The 19,758-nt window shown below is 41.2% G+C and overlaps 2 protein-coding genes, 2 long non-coding RNA genes and 7 other non-coding genes across 11 annotated transcripts; all 11 read left to right on the plus strand.

Annotated features, from left to right (window-relative positions):
• Nucleotides 1-763: 763 nt before the first annotated feature.
• b3gat3 (beta-1,3-glucuronyltransferase 3 (glucuronosyltransferase I)) lies at nucleotides 764-5,557 on the plus strand. Its single transcript, XM_034569116.1, has 8 exons — nucleotides 764-934; nucleotides 1,300-1,402; nucleotides 1,915-2,095; nucleotides 2,192-2,375; nucleotides 2,468-2,629; nucleotides 2,726-2,812; nucleotides 3,479-3,682; nucleotides 3,984-5,557. The coding sequence occupies exons 2-8, from the start codon at nucleotides 1,309-1,311 to the stop codon at nucleotides 4,080-4,082; spliced, it is 1,011 nt and encodes a 336-aa protein (XP_034425007.1). The 5' UTR covers nucleotides 764-934; nucleotides 1,300-1,308; the 3' UTR covers nucleotides 4,083-5,557.
• Nucleotides 5,558-8,136: 2,579 nt separating this feature from the next.
• On the plus strand, nucleotides 8,137-12,545 carry sb:cb1058. The gene is made up of 3 exons (XM_034569543.1): nucleotides 8,137-8,270; nucleotides 9,101-9,906; nucleotides 11,085-12,545. The coding sequence occupies exons 2-3, from the start codon at nucleotides 9,202-9,204 to the stop codon at nucleotides 11,229-11,231; spliced, it is 852 nt and encodes a 283-aa protein (XP_034425434.1). The 5' UTR covers nucleotides 8,137-8,270; nucleotides 9,101-9,201; the 3' UTR covers nucleotides 11,232-12,545.
• An 899-nt stretch (nucleotides 12,546-13,444) lies between these two features.
• On the plus strand, nucleotides 13,445-15,082 carry LOC117752273. Its single transcript, XR_004612015.1, has 5 exons — nucleotides 13,445-13,487; nucleotides 14,078-14,111; nucleotides 14,352-14,395; nucleotides 14,800-14,842; nucleotides 15,037-15,082. It is a non-coding gene; the product is annotated as an uncharacterized LOC117752273 (long non-coding RNA).
• LOC117752311 lies at nucleotides 14,458-14,531 on the plus strand. Its single transcript, XR_004612051.1, has one exon. It is a non-coding gene; the product is annotated as a small nucleolar RNA SNORD26 (small nucleolar RNA).
• LOC117752309 lies at nucleotides 14,893-14,963 on the plus strand. Its single transcript, XR_004612049.1, has one exon. It is a non-coding gene; the product is annotated as a small nucleolar RNA SNORD27 (small nucleolar RNA).
• Nucleotides 15,083-15,536: 454 nt separating the features above from the next.
• LOC117752276 lies at nucleotides 15,537-18,706 on the plus strand. The gene is made up of 7 exons (XR_004612019.1): nucleotides 15,537-15,568; nucleotides 15,842-15,889; nucleotides 16,097-16,129; nucleotides 16,614-16,664; nucleotides 16,839-16,896; nucleotides 18,019-18,078; nucleotides 18,259-18,706. It is a non-coding gene; the product is annotated as an uncharacterized LOC117752276 (long non-coding RNA).
• On the plus strand, nucleotides 15,615-15,678 carry LOC117752307. The gene has a single exon (XR_004612047.1). It is a non-coding gene; the product is annotated as a small nucleolar RNA SNORD29 (small nucleolar RNA).
• LOC117752313 lies at nucleotides 15,950-16,019 on the plus strand. The gene has a single exon (XR_004612053.1). It is a non-coding gene; the product is annotated as a small nucleolar RNA SNORD30 (small nucleolar RNA).
• On the plus strand, nucleotides 16,401-16,524 carry LOC117752320. Its single transcript, XR_004612060.1, has one exon. It is a non-coding gene; the product is annotated as a small nucleolar RNA SNORD22 (small nucleolar RNA).
• Nucleotides 16,693-16,765, plus strand: LOC117752318. The gene has a single exon (XR_004612058.1). It is a non-coding gene; the product is annotated as a small nucleolar RNA SNORD31 (small nucleolar RNA).
• On the plus strand, nucleotides 18,111-18,181 carry LOC117752316. Its single transcript, XR_004612056.1, has one exon. It is a non-coding gene; the product is annotated as a small nucleolar RNA SNORD31 (small nucleolar RNA).
• Nucleotides 18,707-19,758: the final 1,052 nt, after the last annotated feature.

A 19,758-nucleotide genomic window follows, 5' to 3' on the forward strand; every position in this document is an offset into this window, starting at 1 on the left:
TATATATATATATACATATATATAAGCTGTTGTGAATCCATATTCATTTTCATTTCTTGGCCTTTTACAAGTAAAACACTTTTTTAAACATGTTTAAAAATACAAAAAACCTTCCATGATTGAGAGTGAGTGTTTAAAAAGTCTTGTCCATAAACGATAATGAAAGGGAAAAGTAAGTCATTCTGCCTTGTCAGTGTTTTATTTGTATGTTACAAATAAAGGAAAGTTGTTTGACTTTTCAAGAGATGCCCTTTTGATTTTCTTTACTTGTCATGAATGAGTTTACATTTTAAACATGAGTGTATATACAGAAGCAATGAAGAGACGTGGAATTTATATATTAATGTAAATTAAGGCATTGTACACATTTCAAGACAAACAATTTTACTCACTAAAATGATTAAGAGATAAATTACAATTTTAACTTTTTATTTTGCTAGCAGGGGGCTCATTACCTGACCTTTTGTGCAGTTAACGTGGATAATCTATTAGTGGCTGCCAGTTCTGTGGGGGACTCTTAACTGTGTAGCACCGAAATGGAAAGTAAAAATATACATATAAATACAAAATCAGAAATTGGGATTTTATATTTATTTATAAAAGATGTTAACAATTAGACTTGGTAAAAATTATGTGATATATTACAATTCCAACATGGAATCTCATATTTATTTTATTAATGGGAATCATTTGCTGACAGTTGTGCAGGATTTATGTGGAACTATAAGGGATTGCCTACGATTCCGAGGGGACGCTTTACAGCGTTGCACCGAAACCGGAAGATGTTGGTACATTTCTGTGTCCTAGCTAAACGGAATGAATGGACGCTGTGATGCACTGAGGTGCTTTTGCTTCCATCTGTCCAACATGACATGAACTTCTCAGCTCATGATTCCAGCCGCTCGTTCTCCTCCTCCACGAATTCCCGCCGCTGGTGAGCTCATGAAAATCACAGTCGAGTTATTTCCTGTGAAAACTTGTTTGTTAGGCTAACATAGCTTAGCTTGCACAGGTTTATCCCCAGTTTTAAAGCGTTGTCATGTCAGCTGACCTCGCACGAAAACCTTTAAATGTTTAGCTTTAACGTTTTACACTCGGCGTGACAGGAAATGTAATGTTGAGTAGGGAGATTAGCCTTCTTAGCTAGTTAGCAAAGTGTTGAGTGCTGGATGAGAAACAGAATTTCACATCATTGCAAGTCCAAAGGCTAAAAACAAAACCTGATGATGAAACCTAATCAAATACTCCTTAGAGAGCAACACAATGTGATTCGTGATGTTTTACATGTCCTCCTTTCAGCTGGTCACCATGGCAACAAGGATGAAGCTGAAGCTGAAGACGGTGTTCGTGCTCTACTTCATGGTCTCCCTCCTGGGCCTCGTCTATGCACTGATGCAGCTGGGTGAGTGGTCGGCACGTAGACCCCACTCAGACCTGGTATTAGTCTGTTATTCTAAGTGGTCAGCGTTAAGTACAAGTCCTAACACACCCAATAGGATCCGAGATCACGCCTACTCAGCTGAGGTCCTGTTACCTGCTACAGTGTCACAATGACTCACTCGTATTTCAGCACTTCTCAGTGCTTATACGTTGATTCATTGATCACCATGATTGATACTATTTTCAAATGGGTAAAATCTTTCTTCATTGTAGATCTGTGGATTCTTCCATTTCCATCAGCCCCTCCCGACTCAGCTACCTTTTCCTCCCTTTTGCTCAGGCCGACACTAACGCGCACACACAAACACACACAACGGACACAAGTTCAGGTCAGAAATAAACAGACACAGTTACCATTTACTCTTGGATTCACAATACCCACAGCAAAATACTCTCCCATTCTACAAGTCAAAATCAAGAATATTCTAAATTCCCTCTGCAGTCGTCCGTTTTCACCCCCCTGATCTTTTGCAGGTCAACGCTGCGACTGCACAGAGCATGACCTGCCCAAAGACCGTACCATATCTCGGCTGCGGGGGGAGCTGCACCGTCTTCAGGAGCAGATGAGGAAGTCTGAGGCGACCAAACAGCCCAACAAACAGGAAGTCAAGCCCTCTCTGCCAACCATCTTTGTCATCACCCCAACATACGCAAGGTAGCCCTCCTTTCCCCCATCTCCTCCCCCCTCTTGCTACTATACATCCCCCTTCACACACAAACACACCCTTCTTCTAATCTTCTGTCCGTCCAGGCTGGTGCAGAAAGCTGAGCTTACTCGTTTGTCCCAGACGTTCCTCCACGTTCCTCAAATCCACTGGATTGTGGTAGAAGACTCTCCTCATAAGACACCGCTGGTGACAGACCTCCTGGTGAAGAGCGGCCTGTCCTTCACACACTTGCACATGCCCACTGCCAAGGACCGCAAACTCCAGGAGGTGGGTCCAGTCAGGTGATTTGTAGAGTCTAAAATCCCCTCAATCTGTCACATTACTTTATTGTCTTCTTTGCTTTTGAATCTGCTCCTCAGGGTGATCCCAGCTGGCTGAAGCCCCGTGGAGTCGAGCAGAGGAATGAGGGTCTACGGTGGCTCAGAGAGGACAGAAGGGCTCAGCCAGGTGGAGAAAACCAGCAGGGAGTGGTTTACTTCGCGGATGACGACAACACATACAGCCTGCAGATATTTGAAGAGGTGGATGTTGCAAATGTGTTTGTGATACCTACAAAGTTTTTATAGCTGTGACACCATGCATGTGTTTTTAAACAATCTCCTCTTGTCTTGTCTCAGATGAGAAGTACCCAGCGAGTATCTGTGTGGCCTGTGGGGCTGGTCGGAGGGATGAAATATGAGAGGCCAGTGATTGAAGGAGGAAAAGTGAGTGCTTTCCTTGCTCTAGTTTGTCAATGGTGGAACAGAAGGAACTGCCCTAGGATTGAAAAGCCAGTATTTTCTATATTTCTTTTTGCCTAATTACCTAAAAAATTTACTTTGTTTGATACCTGAATGAATTTAGGTTCCTCAATATAAAATCATGAGAAATTCTGAAAATATAAAGATTATCCTTGCATTCTGCATTGTGATGTATTACAAGCAGATAGCAGAACTCTAGGTTCCCTCTTATTTTTTTTACAGAGCATTACTGTGCATCTCAGTCTTCCTCAGCCAATAAAGTTCATTGTTGTCATGGCGATAACTTCCCTCATAACTTATCATGTGACCCAACTGTGGAACTTCATTCATGATAATAGAGTAAATTCATCTGCAGTGGAAGACTGTGAATTACAACTGAAAGCTCCTGAAAATGATAATTTTGATAATGAAAAAAATCCCAAACTACATGCGGCTGTGACTGTTACTTTAAATTTTTTCCTAACTCATATAAATTATATATTATAAATACACCACTTACACAAATTAGTACACGTTCAAGCTGATATATGTGGGTCTCATAGTATCAGCAATTCTCTTCTTTAATGGGGATTTTTAATGTCTTATCGACAATCCAGTTCTTATTTGTGTTTTGGGGTTAATTCTACTCAGGTGATTCGCTTCCACACCGGCTGGCGTCCTAGTCGCCCCTTCCCCATGGACATGGCCGGATTCGCTGTGTCCCTCAAACTGGTCCTGGCCAATCCAGAGGCTTGTTTCGATGGAGAGGCGCCAATGGGCTTCCTTGAAAGCAGCTTTCTTCAGGGATTGGTTACCATGGATGAACTGGAGCCCAAAGCGGACAACTGCTCGAAGGTATGAGGGACCAAATTCTGAAACTTTGGCTACAGCCACACTACTACGTGTGATATCTGATCTTCATCTCTTAGTTAAATTCGGCATATTGCAACTGGTCATGTTATAGGCGTTTTCAGGTGTGTTAGTATTTCACATGTTAGTTTTCAGACGAAAACGTAGCAGTATGGATGTAACCTAGCAAAGATTTGTGTCAGGGAAATGTGCAATGACTTTCAATTTGCAGTCTTTACAAAATGTAGTATTTGATACCCACTCATTGTGTGTGTTTGTTATTTGTGTGTGTGCGTGCACTTTGTAGGTGCTGGTGTGGCACACGCGGACAGAGAAACCGAAGATGAAGAGAGAGGATGCTCTGCAGGCTCAGGGACTGGGTTCAGACCCTGCTGTGGAGGTCTGAGGAACACACACACAGAAACGCACAGAAACACGTACAGACACACACGCACCCACACATTGTTATTTCATTCTGCTGTTCAATGCTGCATATGCAACCCTGCCTTGTAAATACTGTAAAACTGAAAAATATCTGTTAGAGGCGATATTTAAATTAATCTGGTTATGACTGTTTGTGTGTTTGTTTGTTCTGTCGCGTAGTCAATGTGCGTGTGTGTGTATATATTGAATGAGTGTGTTATTGTAACTGTATGTTAGTGTATATATATATATATATATATATCAGGGTTTTCTTTTGTTTTAGTTAGTGAGAAATCTTTCTTTAGCAGTACAGGGAACGAGTTCATACATTTGCCTGATGGGGGCGCCAGTTTTTACATCTTTGCAAAGCCATGCAGTTGCACCACTGGTACATTTCGAGGAACGGTCCGTCTTATTAAAGTTTTTTAAGATTTGTCGGTATAACTCATTCCTGGCAGCAGTTTGATATTTTTTACATCCGAGTAACATGTCTGGTTCCATTCGTGTCTACGTTCCCTCTGCTGATTGCATCTGTCCTCAGCTTTTATCAGTTCAAACATCTTGACTGATTCTCTCACTGAGACGCAGTTGACGTGGAGCATTTCTTCATGCATGGCCTCTATTGTTGTGTAATAAGTATCCGTAAGTCTGCATTCAGCCTTTAGAGCTGGGTTTTAAGTCACATGACAAAAAAAATGACATCACCATCAGATGCATGATCATATTATTTCTACATATTATTGTGGGGCAAAGGTACTAAGGTGCTTCTTTATTTATTTATTTTTTTCAACGTAAACAAGATTCATGACACGAACAGTCACACAAAAACAAAACAGGAAAGAAATCCTAGTGACTAGATGCTGCCTTGCCTTTCTTATGCCCTCATACTCCTGTGTTACAAACACAACTTTGCGACACTAATCCGCAACACAAACATAACAAACACAGAGATGCAATGGCCCCACACCCACAATCATAACACAACAGCTTCTTCTCACAAGTATTTATATGTGAATGCTTCTCGTGATGCTGTTTAGTAACATAGTTTGTGGAATCCATCCAGAACAGCACCACTGACACACATTTAAGTCCTTTATGCAATAACACAATTCAAAACATGGCGTCCATGTTACATTTGCACTTGAATTTCCCTTAAATAGGAATATTACTTTACACTTGCAGTATTTTGAAAAGAAAAAGCTTTTATGTATATATCAAACTACTCTGTGCGCTTGATTATCTTTCACGACATCCTCCGATATCAAACATCGTTTCTCCTCACCTACTGTTGTAGTATACTCTAAAAACAGCTAGTGTCTGCTTCTGTATAATTAGTGCCTGTAAGTCAGTTCTCCACTGGTGTATAATGTATTTATTACTGTAATATTCTCTACTGCGTATAATGTGATCATGTCTGTACGTGCTCTGCAAAATAAACCTAGTTGATTCAAACGTATATTTGTCTTTGCCTCTTTTCAAACTTTAGTGGTTCTGGCCTTTTTCTCCTAACTGTCAGCAGGTGAAACAGAAGGAAACAAAGTAATTCAGCAACTACAAAGACTCTATGATTAGTTTAGTGTCCTCTGACATAGGTGATTGCAGTTTTGTGCACACTCACGTGCACAAAACTGCAATCACCTATGGTCCAGACTCTGGGTTTATATTTCATATTGTGGTATGTGATCAGGCAGTTTTTCTAAATATTTTCTGAATCTTCATGGAAAAAATTCAGGAAGCTTGATTGAATTTCAGGGGCCTGTTGGGCTCATGTGTTAAAATGTTGTATATCTTTAGTTTTTGTCTGTTTGTGAGCTCAGGGACAGTCTGTATCCTGTTTGCTCAGTGTTTTTCACATAGCATCTTATGAATACCATTGTAGTTTTAGTTTGAAATAATAATATAAAGCAGTAGACTTTCAGACAAATTAAAACAGATCTAGTCTTTCTGTGCTGCTGCAGATGAAATGTCAAATTTGTACAAATGCTCAGATATTTGTGTTCCTTTCCTGTATTCATGACCTATTTTCTTTAGTCACATTTTGGATTCTGAGGCCCTTCTTGTTTAATGAATGCTGACACGGCTAAGAAGCCCGTCATCTGTCTCAACTGGCTCCTCAGTTTCCCTGATCTGAAACCCAGCCAGCAGCACACCTGTTCTCTGTCTGAGTGTGTCAGCTCGTACACTTCAGCAGCCTGAGTCACAGATGGGACGTAACGGTGTCACGCTCGACTAGTCCGGCTTATTTCTCTCTGTCTGATCCTCTGCAGTTTCACCACATCGACACAAACAACCCGGAGAGCATGACATGTCCCTGCTCGACGGTGACCATGGCAACCTGCTCCCAGCATCCACCGCCGTCGGCAGCTTTTCCCACACAGGTGGGGGATTCTCCGACCTCAACACAGCTGAGCTTTTTTACAGGCCTGTGTGATTGGCAGCTGATACGCCCTCTCTGCAGGGAAGTGGCCCGCTCGTTGACCATATAGGGAGCGTTAGGGAGGCGAGAGTCTGCCTCATCACAAAACACACACTCACACAGGCCTCGCAAGATGAACGTATACCTGGGGGTGACTAAGAGCTGAAGTCAGAGAGCCAGACACCAGAGTTTGATCCACGATGATTCACTCGGAGACGTACAAGTGCATTTATATACACACACACACACACACCTGTGGACTAGACTTAAATAGTTATTGCTTCAGTTCCCGTCTGTAACTTAAACTTTTATCATCACCTACACTGTCATACTTTCATCCATAAAAAACACATCACACTCCATTCATGTGTATGTTTGTGTCCAAATGTTGGTGTGTCTTCACAGTTGCACAGTATGTATGTGTGTGCATGTACAAGGTGTGTGCACAAGCTGACTTAAGTATAACTCGCATGGAAATTATGCACACACACACACACACACTCAGATTAGTGTGACTATTCCTATTTGGACTTTTCATTGACTTACATTCATTGTGGACAGCCTAACCAGAATCTTATCCCTAACCGTAACCATAACTAAATCATACCTTACCCCTAACCGTAACACAATTTAAATCTTACACCTAATCTTACACCTAAACGTAAATAAATGAAATGTTCCCTCATTAGAACAAGTCTTTGGTCCCAATGAAGTCTACTGGTCCTGACAAGGTCAGTGTTTATGCTGGATAAGGGCCAGATGAGATTACATAAATGATTACACACACACACACACACACACACACACACACTGCACCCGTACCTACCCAAACACAGTGTTTAACATCCAAACATTGTGATAACATTCAGTAACCGCACTTGGTCATTTTATCGACACACCCACACACATTCTTTTCATTAGCATATACCTGTTTATCAGTAAAGCGTTGTGTTTTAGACACATTAATAGAAAGCAGTTGATCCTATTTTACTAATAGCCATTTTGAACCTGAGATATATACTGTACATACTAACTATTATGTAATTATTAATGTTAACTACATTTTTGTGTGTGTATTACATGTGTTACATCTTGATTGTATAAAAAGTGCTATTTCAAGAAAGTCTGATGACATTTCCTAATTGGGATAAAAACACTTGTAAATATTAAAGCTCATTAAGGAGACGACGTTAGGAACACTGAATGTAAAACATCTATGTGTGTGTTGGAGGCAAAGTCAGGTCTGTACGCTGCAGGTTGAGGACGTTCATGGTTAATGACTGATGGCTGCTGATATCAGAGTAGGATGTTTGCTCAGTGGTATGGGTGGTATGAAGTTAAACCTTTTGAGCAGAACCCCTGCGTGTGTGTGTGTGTGTGTGTGTGCAAGGGTGTGTAGGCCGGAGTACATTTATCCCTTCATCTCTTATTGGTGTTATAGGTTTCATAACTTTAAGTAATTGTATGCTTAAGGATGCGTGGTTAAGCAGAAAGAGTCGGAAGACAAAAAGAGAGAGAAAGACAAAAGGTCCTCGTTAGTGAGAGTTTTCAATGTGTGTGTGCGTGTGCGTGTGCGTGTGTTCCTTCGCTCTGGTGACGACAGGAGTGCAGGTTCGGGCAGGGTTGACTCGTGACGCTGTGTGTTAGGGGAGTATCCTGAGCTCCCAGCTCTCAGTCACCCACACAGGAGCTATAGTGCTCACCAGTGCTCACACACACACACTCACAGTGGGGAAGACAACAGCAAGATATCAGGTAAGACGTGCTTCTCTTTATCTGAGAAATCTTCATTTTGCTCACTGCTTGTGTAGACGACATGTGTCTAGAAGTAATTTTATTGGGGAAAATGAAGAAGTATTCACTTTACAGCTGCCTTGATTATTCTTAGAATAATGAACAGGTTGTTTGATTATTTCTTCTCTTTCTCTGTCTTTTTTTTTTACTGATTTTCCTGATAAATCATCTGGTTTCCTGCTGGTCTCTCTTTCTTCATTCCTTCTTTCTTTTGTTATTGACCCCACCAACTTTTGCATTTTGACCCCTCCTCATTCTTGTAGAACTGAGTGGATTCTGTTTGTCTCCATCTCAGAAAACAAACAAGTCGACATGGTCATTGTTGATTTTGGCTGCAGTTCAGGGTTCGACTGGTTAAATCAGATTCAAAGTCTGAGTTTGTGTTTGTGCACATGTGTGTGTTTATCTTCACTTGTACACTTTGTTCTCATCTTTAAAATGTAGTTATCATCACAACGCAACGCAACGTTGACCCTGACCTTTGGGCTAACACACACACACACACAAACACAAACACGCACACATAACAATAGTAGAACTACAGGTGCAAATCAGCCGTGATCACAGCAGATCATCAACAAAATCAGATCCACATAAAACATGCCGACCTATACTCATGACATTTCTCATTTCATGCATCTATCACCTTCCCTGTACTTTGTTTCACATGAAATTCTCTCATAGCTGCTATTAAATGATTAAGATTGTGAGTGTGAAAGACGGAGGCCCAAAGAGCGAGGTTTAAAGCCAGGTTATGTAATGGTATTAAACTAATCTCTGTTCTTTTGCAGAGGTAACCCCAAAAAAAAAGAGGGGAAAAGAAGTGTGTGAGAGGTAAGAGTGCAACAGAGGACACAAGAGGCGAAAGAGAAACAAGACCGAAAGAGAAAAGATGACAATCGGCAAGAACTCCAGGAAAAGCTCAACCAGGAGCTCCATTCGCGCCCCGAAGTTTCTTGACAAATCCGGCGGCTTCTACGGTCGCCTTGATGAGCCTGAGACCACTGTAGAAGGGGAGGAGGTGAGGGGAAGTGAAGCAGAGGAGAGGGGGAATGGGGTGGAAGACAGCAGCAGAGAAGGGAAATCCATGAGTACCCCGGCCCCAAGTGTGGTGCACAACTCTGGGGCAGATGAGAGGGAAGAGGCTGAAGCATTTGACTTCGATGAAGGCATGGTGGAGGACGATGGTGAGACTCTACTGCACAGGAAACCCAGCCGCCTCAGCAGCAGGTGGAGGAGAAGCTCCAGGAGGAAGCAGAAGGAAGGGAGAACCGACGAGGACGTGGCCCAAGACGAGAGGCCCGGCCTGGCCACGGAGAGCCCGGCTGACCCCCACGTCCTGGAGGGCACCAGGGTGATGATTGAGGTGGAGATGGAGAAGCTGAAGAAGACGGAGGAAGAAAATGAGAATGCAGGAAGAGGGAAGGAGCCCACAATCGTCCACTTCCCGGCACGGGATGACGAGGACGACCAGGTCCTCATCAGAGACAAGAAGAGGGGGAGAGAGGAGGAGGGAGATGAAGAGAGGAGGATGAAGATAGAGCAAGAAGAGGGGATGAAGGTGGTGAAGAGGACCACGATGAGGAATTATCGAAAGGTGAGAGAGAACAGAGAAAAAGGGACTCTTGTATTGCTTCTATTTGTTTTCCCTCCCATTAACTTCTGCTTTATCTACATTTACATAAATTCCATGTTAAGCCTCCCCCATCTGGTTAAACTTTAATCCCCTGAACGTTACATAAGTCCTCAAAGGTTGTGGAACAGAGGGTAAAGTTCTCTCCTCCACACTCTGCATAATGGGCTATTAATCACCAGGGAAACCATCATATCACCTTAATAACAGACTGCCACTGGGGTCAAAGTACAGCAGCCACTAGTGCATGTCACCAACATATTAAGTAACTTCCCCCAACAGGAGTTTTCCTTTACGTCACGTTTATTGACATGAAAAGCAAATGAAGCAGGAGCAGAGGTTTCATTAATTTACACGTGTAAAGCAGTATAAAGTGGTGTACATGTGCACTCTGTACCTTCACCTGACTCACGCTCCTAAAGATTTTCCGCTCCCGTGGAAGCACAAGCACAGAGGTGACATTCCTGTGCCTCCCGTGTCACGTCTTTTGATCAGTGGAACGAAGTACGGCGGCGGCGGCCCGCCTACTAAACCCACACCACCAAAACATTCCACTGCTCTTAACCAATCAGCTCCACCCTCGGGCCTCAGAGCCTGACCTCCAGCGAGTTTCTCCTCTGAACAGAAGTTTCTGTGTATGAGGGCGAGTGTGATAAGGATATAATGACAACCAAGCATCCTCTTCATTAAGTGTTGGTTGAGTATCATTGAGGGGAACAAAAATCCACCAACATTGAGGAAGCTGGATTAATGACCTGTACCTCAGCCAGCCACCAGGGGGGCAATATAGATGCTTTGGCTTCACTTTGGGGAGCTGTCATTTCGTCCATCTTTACATACAGTCTGTGGATACCTCCTAACTTTTAGCACCATCAGTAAGATTTAACAAAGGTTTACGCCAAATACCTGCAGAACTGTTGCCCTCCTCCTCCTCAGTTTTACTTTGTGTCACTGCTGAAATCAATACAACTTAGCATTGCAGACTCGTTTGTTTCCCTCACATTCGCCGAGTAGTCGTACAACACAACATGCTCAAGAGATTATTTGCTCACACTTTTCATTCTCACACAGCGATCCTTTCGAGGTCAACCTTATCGCTGTATTCCTGACCTTGTTAACCTTCACCCTCCTCTTCCCATCAGGCCTTGGACCGGGCGTTTCGCCGTGGCTGGGAGGCTTTCATCACCAACCTGTACAGCGTCACGCTCACACCTGTGACGTCATCCTCGCCACCTTCGCCTTCATTAAAGACAAGGCAGCACAACTCCGTGTTGGCTGAATTCCAGTAGTTCTGGAGCCTGACATGGACGATTAACAATTTCTATCATGATTACACTGAATATGTGATGGACAACCTTGTTTTTTATGACTGTGCCATCAGACGGGACTTTAATAGCCACAAGATGTGTTTGAGTCCTGCATTAGGCCTCAAAAATATTTAATTATTTATGGTAGTTACTGAGTCTTAATTACTCAACATAAAGTTAACTGCCTTTTCATCGGATGGGGGTAATTACTTTGCACACAAACTGCGTATGTACGGTTTTACTGTAGGAGCTGAAGGAGCCAGATGGTTGATTTTACATTGAAGTCTGTGGGACTGGTTTGAATTTTAAAGTCTTTATGTGACTGAGTTCAGCTGTGTCTGGTTCCCTTGTTCTACGTTGCTGATTTCTGATTTTGCTCCGAATGTCTTAACGTCTTTGATCCAGTCCACTACTAAGAACTTGGAGTACAAATAATCTCTGCTTCCTTTGTTTTAGCACTATGAAACTAGAGAAATGTTGATGTGTAAGCAAAGGGAATGGAAACGTTCTAGAGTAGCGGTGACTGATCAGTGGACTTAAGTTCACATTTCTAATCAGCTCCATTTATTGCTGTCAGGCAGCTAATCAATCATCAGAAAGGAGAACAAACATACAAATGCTGCCAGCCAGCATTAAAACACCAATTTGTTTGTGAATATTTGTGTGGAAATTGAAGCTTTTCATCAACTCTAACCCATTTTAACACAGGTTTTCCTCCATTTATATATATATATATGTGTGTTAGAAATTCACAAGCAATGTCAGGTTGACAGTGTTTGACTTCCTCGTGAGGTAAAGTTTATCCCAGTGTGTGTTCTGGTGAGGGTTATTTAACCTGATGGAACAAGACAGAAGAGTGTTTGCATGGGTGTGTTTGAGGGAGAAAGAGAAAGATAACTTAGCCGGGGTATGAGCCTTTACTGAACACAGCAACAGCATCCACTGCCTTTTGATTGTTTGTTTGAAGCTGTGCACCATGTTTTTCTCTTTTAAAAAAGTGCCCTGATTTGAAAACCACCCCAACCTACATGTCAAACAGTATTTAAGAAGATTTAATGACTGACCCTTAATGTAAAAACAATCATGTTTACAATAGACCTGCTTTAATTTCCTGCTAACTACTATGTATTTGTTTTTTTAATATTGCCTCAAGTGTACTTAGTCTTCCCTGAAAAATAAACAGAAAAGGTCACAGGAGATAATTTATCATATTTTAATGACTGTTCTAAAAAAATGTGTTAATTTTTATATAATATATTTTATTTTGTATCCTAATCAAATAAAGACTGAATTTATTCTACTGGTTGTATTTTCATTTTAATAGTAAACGTGACACGATAAACTGAGCAGCCTGCGTTTGATGTCACAGCTACGATTCTATGGATGAATCATAATGAATGAGGCTTCACACGCACACACATCTTCACGCCATCATAACGCAACACCATGGCAACAGTTGCCATGGAACTATGAACAGCATCAAAAGTCACACGAAGATGTGACTTGAATCCACTGAACTCACAGCAGACTCTCAGAAAGTGAATGCCCAGAAATCCACTGTCAAAATTCACGTGTTTGTAAAATAAATAAATATGGGTTGTTGAATAGGTGATAAAGAAGAAGCAATAAAGACAGATAATTAAATAAGATAAATACACTAACAATAATACTATACAATAACAGAATGCGTGTGGATGTGCTGCTGTATTTCTACACAATTTTTGGCTTGTTTCTTTCAAAAATACTGAGCATTCACTTGTGTAGCAGCAAAATAAAGTAAAAGTGGTGTTTTTCATGCAAATATCATCCAAGATAATATTTTCCACAAAATGAGCCGTTGTTTAACCTGAGATAATTTTATGGTGTATAAATGTAGCAGGATATAAAACCTTTTAGTGCTGCTATAAATATATTAGTATTACACTAAGGCTGCCATCTTGTGGATGTGAATAAGATTACTTTTTCTAAACGGAAATGACGCAGAACAGGGTTTTTTTACGCTTTCGGCAAACTGTATCTTTACTACGATTTTTCTTTTTGTTCTGAAAACAGTGAGTTTAAAACACACAAAAGAGTTTTCTTTTTGTTTTGTTGAATTTATCCTAAATTTCTTGGAGCTGGGGGGATAATCCGCCTGGGTTTGTCTCCGGTTAACCGGATGGGAGGAGTCCGTCCGGCCGGGGATAAAACGAAGACGGACCGGTTCCATCTTTCACTTCCTTCTCTCCTCTGGTCGAGGTAAGACTTCGCTCTCTTCCCTGCTCCGCCTCATTCTATTGTAAGATTTGACTTGTTAGATAGAACCTGTACTTTTGATGATGTGTTCTGTAATCAATACAGAACTTGTAGCTACTGTTTATGACCTATTTAAAAGCTGCTTTTTTGGTGTGTTAGTTAGCAACTCAACGTGCTAGCTTGACTTGAGTTAGGTGCAGCATCTCAATCCTTTACCATCCATCCCTTAAACATCTTGCATCGTGTGAAAAACTTTATTTGCACAAACTGCGACATGTTTTCTACATGCATTATGTGGCATTTGTTGTACAACTATATAAAGCGATTATTGTGTAATGGCCGCTGCACGTGTGGCCTGATAGTTGGCAGTGTCTCTCAATGATGATACCTTTCACAGACCTGAACTGATTGACTGTGATTGTACTTTTATATTTCTGATGTGAGACGCCTCTGTTCTTTTTAAAAAAAAAAACAAGTTGCCAACTCGCGTGGGCCTGAACACGTTGCACGCCGCGGTCACGTGTTGGCCGCCCACAGAAGATGTGCCCACACCCACGTTAACGTTTCTCTTTTTTTCATTTTGTCTTTTCCAGATGGAGAAAGAACCAGGAAGTGTTTGCTGCACAGGTGACTACTATCTTTTAGTTCAAATTGGATTGTTCATGTCTGGCTGCTAATAAAGTTAACTGAATGTCGTGGCTTATCATTGGAGCCTCATGCTACAGTGATGACTTATTTGAACTCTCTCACTGAATCTGTTTGAGGAAACTCATCTTAAAATACTGAGGAGCATGAAGCTGCTGTGTTGAACTGTGCACGTGTAAGCCTTTATCCCATGAAATGCTCATTGTTTTCTCCAATCATCAGGTGGCAGGAGACTGTGGCAAGACTCCATGCGGGACCCATCCAGGGTAAATTCAGTCCCCATGACTTGAACCACTTGTATAGTACTGTTGTTCAGGAGCCCCGTGTGCTGCTGTGATGATACCAGAACTCTCTCTTACTGAATCAGCCTTGAAGAAACCCCTTTACCAGATTCTGAGCAGCACATGGGCTCCACCATGCAGCTGTGGCTATTGTTTGGTCAAAATGGATCTCAATGAGACCTGTAGAGAACTTGTAAAAAAAAAAACATGTGCTCAAAGAGACCATGAGGTGTTAGCTTTGTCCCCCTGAGGAGGCAAATTATTAAAGTATTTAGGCAACCACATTGTTTTCTGACAGAGGTGCATGTTTCTTATAAGGTTTTGCTAAATATTAAAATTAAATTGCAGATGTAGTTCCATTTATGTCTAACCCTGATTTTTCTTTGCAGGTTGGCCGGCTAAGTCTTCGTAGCAGCTGGAAAGCCCATTGGGGTGAGAATTTATTTACTATTTAATTACAAGTGATCAGAGCTGTTGTGTTTTAAACATGATGATTATAACTAAAGACAAGCATATGCCTGATTTAAAGTGATGCCATCTTATAATCTGATTACCCTGAGTTTATTTAGAACAATGTTGAATTCTTTAGCATGCAGTGTACTGACCGGTGTTTTCTGGATCAACAGGTGTGTGATCTAACTGAGGAAGGATGCTCCTTCAGCGCCTCATCATGTGAGTCCTTTACTTTTCTTTAGTGATCAGAAATGCCTTTCCCATGAAACTTAAAATTTAGAACTCAAATCACATTTACTCCCAAGTGTCCCAGTAATGCAATTATTCCTAATTTGAACCCATGTTACCTACAGTGTTTGAGAGGGATGGATCAATTTCACCACACATTAATGTGAATGTCAAAGTTAGTCACCTGAAACTACTAATTATAGTTCCATGAGGTGTCACCATAGCTGTTGGTTTTGTACTTGATCATACACAAACTCAATCAATGGAAAGGCATCTCTGAATGTTTGCAAGGATGACAACATTAAATCAAACACGTGGACGACTAATGTCTCATGGCAATTTTATCACCAAAGCCCTTATTAAACCTTTAAATCTAATGTTGTACTTTTTCACAGTTGACCTCTACTTAGAGCAACGTTCTCTTGCAGAAAAACCTTGGATTGGAAACGTGGAGAGGAGTCGCAATGAAGTCTTTCGGTGTGTATTTTTCTGTCCCCTGCCCCTTACTATGAAGATGATGCAGTTCCAATGATGATGAACTTAGCTCACTTTGAACCAATGTGAAACGACACGAACAACTGAGAAACTGCATCTTCTTAAAACTTTTCTGTCGTGACTTCGTTGCTTTGAATTCTGCAACATGATTTGACTAATGGATATAAACAGTCTACATGCAGTCTGTAACTTTAAATCAAAGCAATGTGATTTTCCTTTAGACTCTTGTAATTGAACGTTGTCTTGCATCAACAGATGATTCTTTGACGCTTCAGCATCAAGATTGGTGTGTTCCCATTGACGGTAAGATGTTAGGTCATCACTATAGAATCTATACATAATGGACTTGGTCCCAGACCGATTGAAAATGATGAGATACATTTGGAATCTCGTTCGTCTGAACTGCTGTTGAGAAATGGAATATCTGACACTTATGAAGGTCAATGTTTTGCAGCGTAAAACATCACAAATCTGTTCCTCGACCTTAGACATGTTGTCTGTCTGTTACAGGTTCTGATGAAGAAAGTTCCCTCATTGAGCCAGGTGAGTCTGTCCTCTGAAAAGTGTGAAAAGGCAGGTTCACTTTTGTGTGTCAGTCAAATACTAAGGTGGCTATTAAATATTAAACACTCAGACCTTAAATGGATACAACAGAAGAGGAATGACAACAGACATGATTGTAATCATTAATCACATTTTTAGGTTGAAATATTAAAATCGTTTTTATTTGCTGTGAGCCTCAACGGCTGCAACCTCTGAAAACAATCTTAATCGTAAATTCAAGATACTATCAGTCAAGTGTTGCACGCGGTTTCCTATGTGATGACACCCGCACACGTCTTACGCCTTGTCGACGCCAGAACCTGAAAGGGTGGACCCACTGGTGTTGCCTTGGCAATAAGGGGAAGACCCGTTGGGGTTCCAACAGTCTGACTGGAAACTGCCTTAATCTAGTGACGAATCATTTTGGTGTGAAGTTGGGATGTAAGCAGATAATTAGATTCTTAATATTTATTTCATATTTTAGGATGAAGCCACCACGGAACAGATCTGAGTGATGACTAAACCTGTCCCAGAAGTAAGTGTCATCTGTGCTGTCACTTATGATGAGTAGAGGTGATGAGTTTCTGTTACCGCCCCAGTCTGATAATTCATGACTGATTGGTTTTCTCTGATCAAAAGTTGAGAAATATAATATCTTATCATTTAAACAAATAAAGGTGGACTGATGAACCCCTGTCTCTTGTTGCAGGTTTGGAGATGCTGTTTCACTTTCCAGTGTCGGCCACAGGTGTCTGACTGTGCTGCAGGTAAATGAGCCAGTACATCTCTAGGGTTGGGTATCGTTTTCACGATGCTTGTGCCGAATCAATATGGCTCTGGTGCATAACAGATGTGTGAAAAAAGCATAAATGACGTTGCATTCAAGGAGCATTTTTGTTGCGAGGCATATTGGACGTTAACATTTTAAAGTGACCAATAGCTGTAAACACGGTGCTTCCCTCTGTTTTATAATGTATCTGTAGTCAGTTGCTTCATTAAGTGTGTCGCATTTCCTTTACATGGAATTGTGTTTAAACATTTTTAAAAAATCACGTACATGCTCCAGGTCCTGCTGTGGGAATAACTTGCAACTGAGCTCCCGTTACTTTGAGTCTACTCGAGGTAGCTAACGTGTGTAACAAGGTCTGAATGTAATGTTAACTGGCTGTGGGTTGTTGCCTGTAAACATTAAATCTATTTGGCACAAAGCACTTGCACCAAAGTCTGCCTTGTGGTTCGGTACCCATCCCTTTTATCACTGCCATTTCTGGGATTGTGTTGCTGATGACTTGAAACGCAGTCAAGGGGTTTCTCCTTTTTCATCCCTTACTCCTCCAGTCACACCCTCCTCCTCCCTGTTGACCCAGTACGGCACTGAGGACCCTGATTACCCTCAGGTGTAAGGTGATCTGCTGGAGTTCTGATGGGAGGGGGAGAGCAGGCTGTGAGGGCATGACTGAACTATCGCCTCTGATCACATCCCAGAAAAATGCACTTATGATGCATGTATTGTGAACTGTACCGCAACTATTAATCCTTGCTGAATTATAGTTTGAATGATTTTAACCACATGGGGGCCCCATTTAGTAATAATAGCATTTAGACAAAGTGTAATGTGTGGGCAATATTAGTACGAGCCATCTTAACCAATAAAATAGCAAACAATTAAAGCATATTTAGGATTTCATAATACTCAATCACTAGCCGGAAAAGGGGCTTTATTTCTGCAATAACTATGAAAAGTAGATAAATGCTAATGTCTAAGTTATGGTGTGCACAATTTCCAACTTTTCTGCTACTTACCAAATTGACTTATTCCTGACCATTTTAATTAGTGTACCGTGATTGCATCGGCCTGTATTGATGAATGTATGACTTTGATGTTTCAGGTCACTTGACTTCTACGGCCTCATCTTTGGATTGATGTCCTGATTACTGTGGAATATCTGGTAAGAATTGAGCTTTGGAAAAAGTGAGATGCTTTTGAAATGATGAGTTTTTGTTACCGCCCCAGTCTGAAAATTCATGACTGATTGGTTTCTCTGATCAAAGCTTTAAACAGCATTGAACATTAAGAGGTTGTTTTGTTTTTTTTTGTGTCAATTTCTAAGTTTTTGCTTATTTTGCAGAGTCTGGACTGAACCTGGGCCTGGAAGGATCTGCCATGTGTTCTGCCTTCAAAGTCTCTGCAGTTATAAAAAGTCCTCTACAGCTCAGAATTGTATTCATGTAAAATGTGTATTGTAAAATCCAGCACTTCCCATTAAAGTTACTCAAACTAAGTCTTGCTTTTGTTTTTAATTTGGGAGAAATTAAATGGTCTGATGTTGAAGCGTGTATTGTTTCAGAAAAAGGCGGAGCTTTATGTTGCACCTCCATCGGCCTGGCCTTAGAGGAGGGAACTAGAATTGAATTTGAGCTCCAGTTGTCTGAGGTGTTAAACATTCATTAATTTAAATCTTGTATTCAAATATTAGTTATAGGTTTGGTGGTAGTCTTACTTTGTAATATCTTCATTGTTCTTTAAAGACGCAAGGATCAGCTCGCTGTAAAAAACAAAGACTTCATTGCTGAATGCTAATGATGCCTACTGTCACTGCCTAGTTTGAAATTTATAACTGAGGGTTATACCTCTATTTGGCTACTTGACTTTAAATTATGACGTGAATGTACTTCTGGGTCTAATCACATCCGTCAAACTTGACATGGGTCTGAAATGTAACTATAAGCCAACAAAAACCCAGCAGCTGTTACATGGATTCATCAGGAGCTTTCATATCAGATATTCAGTCTGTCCAGGTGTATTGAAACATCTCATGAGAAGCCAGTGTTAAATGTTGAGCTGATTTGGACCGAATGTGATTAATTTTATGAACAAATGGTCAAAGTGAAATGTAGACCTGTTCTCATGGGATGTTGGTTGTGGTTACAAGCAGCTACACAAACAGCATGAGTTAAACAGTGAAGACGACACTGAGGTAGCAGTGAAGTGTCATTAAAGAGGATGACTCCTTGAAACAGACTCTCAAAAAAAAAGACTGAGCTGTACAGTGCATGAGTTACCTTTTATTGTGTAGATAACATGTGAGGCACCAACTTAGTATAAAAGTGTCATTACATTGCTTAAATTATATAATACATTTCCTCCAGGTGTCTGTATATCTAGATCATTTGTTCAATTTGAGTCTGGAGTCATGTCAGACATCACCGAACGCAGGAGGCCACTGTGTTTTACTTGTGTCCCTGGTTTATAAACACATTAGTCGGCAGTGAAGATCCTTGCGGCGATATCGTCTAACAGCCAGTCCACTCCAGTTAACAGGTTCTCTCCTGTCACAGCGCTGCAACTAACGATGCACCAGTGATGGCTTTTAATCTCGTCCAGAGCCTGCAGGAACAAAGTGACAACGTAGATTCTGATGCGCTACTTCTCGACAAATTAAGTGTAATATGACAAAGAAACAGCACTAATAAGACTGTAAAGAGTTACACAAGTGAAACACAGTAAGGGATCTTTTCAATGTGAGGGTAAATTTCACCTCTTGAATCGCCTCTTTAGTCAGAGCTCCAGGTAAATTCTGTTTGTTGGCAAATATCAGCAGTGTTGCACCAGCTAACCTCTGCAGGGA

Source organism: Hippoglossus hippoglossus, chromosome 18 (assembly GCF_009819705.1).
Source record: "Hippoglossus hippoglossus isolate fHipHip1 chromosome 18, fHipHip1.pri, whole genome shotgun sequence".
Classification (NCBI taxonomy): Eukaryota; Metazoa; Chordata; class Actinopteri; order Pleuronectiformes; family Pleuronectidae; genus Hippoglossus; species Hippoglossus hippoglossus.

Coding starts and splice junctions, on each gene's coding strand:
- b3gat3 (XM_034569116.1), top strand. CDS start 1,309: ATGGCAACAAGGATGAAGCTGAAGCTGAAGACGGTGTTCGTGCTCTAC. Junction 2,630..2,725: donor GCCTGCAGATATTTGAAGAG/GTGGATGTTGCA, acceptor GTCTTGTCTCAG/ATGAGAAGTACCCAGCGAGT. Junction 2,813..3,478: donor CAGTGATTGAAGGAGGAAAA/GTGAGTGCTTTC, acceptor AATTCTACTCAG/GTGATTCGCTTCCACACCGG.
- sb:cb1058 (XM_034569543.1), top strand. CDS start 9,202: ATGACAATCGGCAAGAACTCCAGGAAAAGCTCAACCAGGAGCTCCATT. Junction 9,907..11,084: donor CGATGAGGAATTATCGAAAG/GTGAGAGAGAAC, acceptor TCTTCCCATCAG/GCCTTGGACCGGGCGTTTCG.